The sequence below is a fragment of the Triticum aestivum genome, chromosome 2B, assembly GCF_018294505.1.
Source record: "Triticum aestivum cultivar Chinese Spring chromosome 2B, IWGSC CS RefSeq v2.1, whole genome shotgun sequence".
NCBI lineage: Eukaryota > Viridiplantae > Streptophyta > Magnoliopsida > Poales > Poaceae > Triticum > Triticum aestivum.
In genome coordinates this window covers 699,386,795-699,392,951 of record NC_057798.1, presented here as the reverse complement: position 1 = coordinate 699,392,951, position 6,157 = coordinate 699,386,795, and the positions used below count along the sequence as shown (strand labels likewise).

Sequence of the window (6,157 nt, the reverse complement as noted above, 5' to 3'; positions counted from 1 at the left end):
GAGGGTCTAGTGATAGACATGCAATTGCAGTCTACATGGCCCGCATGCAGTTGCAACTCAGGGAATGGGCATGCAATTGGCACCCAACAAAAATAAAAATAAAAATACATCCTTATCGTCACTCCGGCGGCGGTGACACACAAGACAAGCTATAACCCACATGAAAATGCAGCTCGAGGTGGACATGAATTGTAATCGGGTTTCGACGCTCACAATTGCGAGTCTTGTGGCAGACATGCAATTGCAGTCGACATGGCCCGCATGCAGTTGCAACTCACGGAATGGGCATGCAATTGGCACCCAAAAAATTTAAAAATAAAAATGTATCCTTGTCGTCGCTCCGGCGGCGGCACACAAGGCCAGCTATAACACATATAAAAATGCAGCTCAGGGGTGGACATGAATTGCAGGTGGTTGCCAACACTTGCAGTTGCGAGTCTAGTGGCAGACATGCAATTGCAGTCGACATGGCCCGCATGCAGTTGCAACTCAGGGAATGGGCATGCAACTGGCACCCAAAAAAATGCATCCTTATCGTCACCCCGGCGGCGGCACACAAGATAAGATATAACCCATATGAAAAATTAAGCTCGGGGTGAACATTGATTGCAGTCGGGTGTCGACACTTGTAGTTGCGAGTCTAGTGGCAGACATGCAATTGCAATTGACAAGGCCCACATGTAGTTACAACTCAGGGAGTGGGCATACAACTGGCTCCCCAAAAAATAAAAAATAAAAATGAATCCTAGATGTCACTCCACCGGCGGCGGCACACAAGACAGGTTATAACCCATATGAAAATGCAGCCAGGGGTGGACATGAATTGTAGTTGGGTGCCGACACTTGCAGTTGCGAGTCTAGCGACAAACATGCAACTGCAATCGACATGGCCCCCATGCAGTTGCAACTCCAGCAATGGGCATGCAACTGGCACCCCAAAAAAATGCATCCTTATGGTCACCCCGGCGGCGGCACACAAGATAAGCTATAACCCATATGAAAAATTAACCTCGGGAGTGGACATGAATTGCAGTCGGGTGCCGACCCTTGCAGTTGCGAGTCTAGTGGCAGACATGCAATTGCAATCAACAAGGCCCGCATGCAGTTGCTACTCAGGGAATGGGCATACAGCTGGCTCCCAAAAAAATAAAAAAATAAAAATGAATCCTAGTCGTCACTACGCCAGCGGCGGCACACAAGACAAGCTATAACCCATATGAAAAATGCAGCCAGGGGTGGACATGAATTGCACTCGGGTGCCGACACTTGCAGTTGCAAGTCTATTGAGAAACATGGAATTGCAGTCAGTGGCGAAGCCACTCTAAGCTGTGTAATCACGTGACTACACATCTCTTTTGCAAAAACGTAATACATAAGGTATAAATCATGCAAAAAAAATCAAATTATTACATTTGACTACACAACTTAAAGTGACTACGCATGATTTTATTCCGGCACCGCCTGATTGCAGTCGACATGGCCCACATGCAATTGCAACTTAGGAAATGGGCATGCAACTGACACCCAAAAAATAAAAAAGTAAAAAGCATCCTTGTCGTCACTCCGGTGGCGGCACACAAGACAAGCTATAACCCAAATGAAAATGCAGCTCAAGGATGGACATGAATTGCAGTCGGGTGCCGACCCTTGCAGTTGCGAGTCTAGTGGCAGATATGCAATTATAGTCGACATGGCCCGCATGTAGTTGCAACTCAGGAAATGGGAATGCAACTGGCAAGCAAAAAAATAAAAAATAAAGATGAATCTCCGATGTCGGCGGCACACACAAGACAAGCTATAGCCCATATGAAAATGCAGCTCAGGGTGTACGTGCAATTGGCACTCCCTCTCTCTAGTCTATAGACGTGTTGCGACCCTTTCAATTGCGGTCGGCTTGATTACGGGCAAATGTTGTGCAATAAAAAAATAGTAAAAATGGTGAAAAAATGAAAATGCTCGTTTATAGACTACTACAAAAACAAAAACACACAGACTTTGTTTTCCACGTCTAGTTAAAAAAACGTGCATGCGGCCATGTGAGAGAGATGAACGAACTTGCATGTGGCTATGTGAGAAGATGAACGGCCAGCACGAGAAAATGGGATCATATTGCTCGCTCCTGTCCCCAGGCAAATACTAGCACCGGAAAAAAGCCCAGCCTAGAAGACAACCTAAAAAGAAGAAAAGGCAAAAAAGAAAAAAAGAAGACAAAGAAAAAGCACACAACACCCGTCACGGTCAGCCCATGGCGTATCCCTGTCCAACATAGACAAAAAGGCAAAAAGGAAGGGGAAAAAAGATAACAGGCCGGTCGCACCACTAGAACAGGCTGATACTCCAATACAATACAAGACATCAGCTATCGTTTAAATCTGGAAACGATCCAACGAACGGGGCCATCGACTGAGACTTCGCTAAAACTCCTAACCAATATTACCGTCCGACGTAAACTTTTGGATCAGCAACGGCCCAGCCGGGTGCACCTTGCCGCCTTTCTCCTGCAGGCTTAAGCGATACCACACCTTGACCCCCTTCTCCGCCGCCGCGCCACCCCGGAGATGCAAGAAGGCCGCCACGTGGTCAGGCGCCCGGCGGTCACCGTCAGGGTAGAAGTAGATGTTCCAGTCGTAGCCCCCGACGTTGAAGGTGCTGGAGCTGACGTACTCGTCGGCGCCCGATCCCACAAGCAGCGAGTAGTTCTTGACGACGAACTTGTGCGCTGCGGTGGTGGTCTCCGTCGTGCACACCGACGACGTCCTGCATACCGCCGAGTGCTCTGCCCAGCAAGAGTAGAAGTTCCCCATGCTGGCAAATTCCCGCAGGTACGTCTGGAGTGGAGACTCTCGGATGGTATGAAGGTTTGACGAGGACCTGGCACTATTTGTAAGCTGTCTCCCAAGGAAACGAAGGAGGATCCCCAGCCGGAGTAGGAATCCAACTGTACGTGGTCGCTTCGGACTGGAGTTCCGAGGTGGAGACTAATTCGGACTCGCGCGCCCACGGTCTATAAATCGTTCCGTATCTTGAGGTGGGTGGGTGTTCATAGTGTTCGTATATAATATTCCACCGTATAGTAAAGATCAAGGAGGACTTGTACGCCTACGATGGCTGCGGCAGCCAAAGTGTTTCACCCGCCACTGTCGGACCTCGCAGTGCAGAATCTCTGCGCCGGCGGCGTTGGCCATGACGATTTGGCAGAGGTGTCCTTGCCCCCGCGAACACCGATCCCCAGGGAGCTCATGGATGATTTGGGCACCGGTTTGGACACCGGCGACGTCGGCGAGAACGCGGAACTGTTCAAGCAGCTCATGGCCCTCGAGAAGGAGCTCGACCTGCTGGAGTGCGAGCAGGAGGACGTGCGGATCGAGATCGCGGACCTACTGCCCATGGTTCGGCTCATGGAGGCAGAGCACGAGTACCAGCAGGAGACCAAGTGCGGCGGCGCCCTCATCGTCGGCCACGTCGTCGAGGTGGTTGACAAGGGCCACGCCGTCGTGACCACCAGCGCCAGGCCCTTCGCCTTCTGCGTGCCCGTCCTCGGCGACGTGGACCGCGCGCTCCTCAAGCCATCGGCCAATGTTGCGTTGTCCATGTCGAACCTCGCGGTCGTCCAAGTTCTGCCGGCGGACTCGGGCTGGACCGTGCCCCTCGTCAAGGCCACCGAGAGGCCGAGCGTCACCTACGCGGACGTGGTCGGGTGCGACGAGCAGAAGCGGGAGGTGCTCGAGGCCGTCGAGCTGCCGCTGACGCACCCGGAGCTTTTCGCCCGCGCCGGCGTGGAGGCGCCGCGCGGCGTGCTCCTGCACGGCCCACCGGGCACCGGCAAGACCATGCTGGCCAAAGCCGTCGCGCATCACACGTCGGCGGCCTTCATCCGCGTGAGCGGCTCGGAGTTCGTGAACAGGCACCCGGGCGAGGGGCCCAGGATGGTGCGCGAGGTGTTCCAGGCGGCCCGCGACAACGCGCCGGCCATCATCTTCTTCGACGAAGTGGACGCCATCGCGGCGGCGCGGACCGACTCCGACGACGCGTCGGCCGCCGACCGTGAGGTGTACAGGGTGCTGCTGGAGCTGCTCGCGCAGATGGACGGCTTCGACCAGTGCCCCGACGTGCGGGTGATCATGGCGACAAACCGCGCCGACGCGCTGGACCCGGCGCTGCTGCGGCCGGGGCGCCTGGACCGCAGGGTGGAGTTCCCGCTGCCAGGGAGGGCGCAGAAGCGGCGGCTGTTCCAGGCGTGCACGGCGGGGATGCCCCTTGACGGCGGCGTCGACCTAGAGGACCTGGTGGCCCGGCACGAGGAGATGAGCGCCGCGGACATCGACGCCGTGTGCCGTGAGGCTGGCATGCGGGCCGTGCGCGACCGCCGGTGCGTGGTGACGCGCGAAGACTTCGAGGAGGGCTACCACGCCGTCGCCAAGCATATCGACCGCGGCGCTGACCAGTTCGCGTTCTACAGCTTATAGTAGAAAAACTTGTTCCGTCGTGGTCATTTTTGTTCAGCTGTAGAGACATGCTTGCTCAAACGGTAGAGACATGCTTGCTCGCTCTAGGTTGGGTGTTCGATTATAAATTTATATTCGGCCCCCTCTCATATTTTAGTCTAATTTTGGTTATGTATATAACGAGATTGCTAAATTTCGACTTCTCAATCCATTGAAACTTAAGTGTCGATGCTTTATTCATGAGATTCTTAAGTGAAGATCAGTGTAATTGAAAAAATATATGTTTTGTGATTTGACTGTGACTTGGTTAAATGTAGATTATATTTTTTCGAGACAGGTTACTGATCAGGTGACTGACTTTTAATTTGGGGTCAGTCACTTTTTTAATAGTATCACCTCCTGTACGTCTCGTTGCATGACTTGATACACGCATGCATGCTCAGGGCATTCACAATGTGACGAAGCAACCCAGCCTCTAAAATGGGTCCCATACATTTGCCTCTAATTTTAAAAAGTCCCCGCAGGGTGCAGCCTCTAGTTCTAGTCCTTGGCTTCTAAAGGCAGCCATGGTATAAAATACATTGTATTAAGCAGACTAATAGCTGAGACTAGCACACACAAACTGACAAAAGGGCCCAGATGAATATTTTACTCCGTGGCAAATCTTAGCGCCTGCCTCTTAGCTTGGAGGCGCTTCCAAACTTTTTAGCGAGGCTGCACGCTGCAACGTATAGAGGCGTCCTCTAAGATTCTAGAGGCGGCAAAACGTTACATTGTGGATGCTCTCATAAACCGGCTACGTCTCGTCGAGGTGAACGTGTTGCATGGTCTGATACATGCATGCATGCCGATGGCTTCTCTTTTTAATTTTGCATCAGGTGCATGCAGTTGATGAGCGTGTATGCATGGATGAGTGGCATGTGCATGTCCACTCACCTGAGCTTTCCTGGATGAATTGATAGGACTATAGGACTACATGCATATCGCATGCATACAACGGCGGAGCCAGGAAATACACACAAGGGGGGCCGAACATTGACCACAACTCCAAAATTTAATAAGGTGTACGGAATTCATAAAAATATATAGAAATTCATACTGAGATAGCAAAATATGTAGTATATAACCAACCAAGTGTTCATAACATAGGCATATCTCTATACATCAATAGGTTGGAAGCAAAATGTACAATTAGACGTTGATGAACTAACAGTTATCACTCGAAGTCCACACGACGGTCTGTTGTATTGAATTCATCAATAATTGCATCAGTTGAGAATCCTACTGCAATCTCTTTCTCGATGTAGATCAACAAGCAATCTCTTAGAAACATGTCTTCCATTTTATTTCGGAGTCTTGTTTTAACAACTTTCATTGCCGAAAATGCACGTTCTGTTGTTGCGGTTGAGACAGGCAAAGTGAGAACAAGTCGAATTAACCTGCAAATAAAATCAATTAACACTTGATGTAATGGTCAAAGCAAATAATACAAGAGCGGAAATATTGTATGACCTGTCAATCAAATAATAATCCACTGATTTTCCTGTTTTTGCAAGTTGTTGACAAAGAACTCCTACACTTGACAGATTCTGAAACCTTGGATTTGTAGGTACATCAAGCTCATAATGTTGTAGTTGACATCTCAAATTGTTTCTTTCCTGTTCTGAAAAGTCAGCGGGGTAGTATTTTGAGGCGAGAGAACATACATCATC

The 6,157-nt window shown here is 50.6% G+C and overlaps 1 protein-coding gene across 1 annotated transcript; it reads left to right on the top strand.

Annotated features, from left to right (window-relative positions):
* The first annotated feature begins 3,059 nt into the window (after positions 1-3,059).
* Positions 3,060-4,543, top strand: LOC123042147 (26S proteasome regulatory subunit 6B homolog). The gene has a single exon (XM_044464666.1). The coding sequence runs from the start codon at positions 3,105-3,107 to the stop codon at positions 4,464-4,466; it is 1,362 nt and encodes a 453-aa protein (XP_044320601.1). The 5' UTR covers positions 3,060-3,104; the 3' UTR covers positions 4,467-4,543.
* Positions 4,544-6,157: the final 1,614 nt, after the last annotated feature.

Bases quoted from the DNA above. Each gene is read 5' to 3' on its own strand.
- LOC123042147 (XM_044464666.1), top strand. From the start codon at position 3,105: ATGGCTGCGGCAGCCAAAGTGTTTCACCCGCCACTGTCGGACCTCGCA.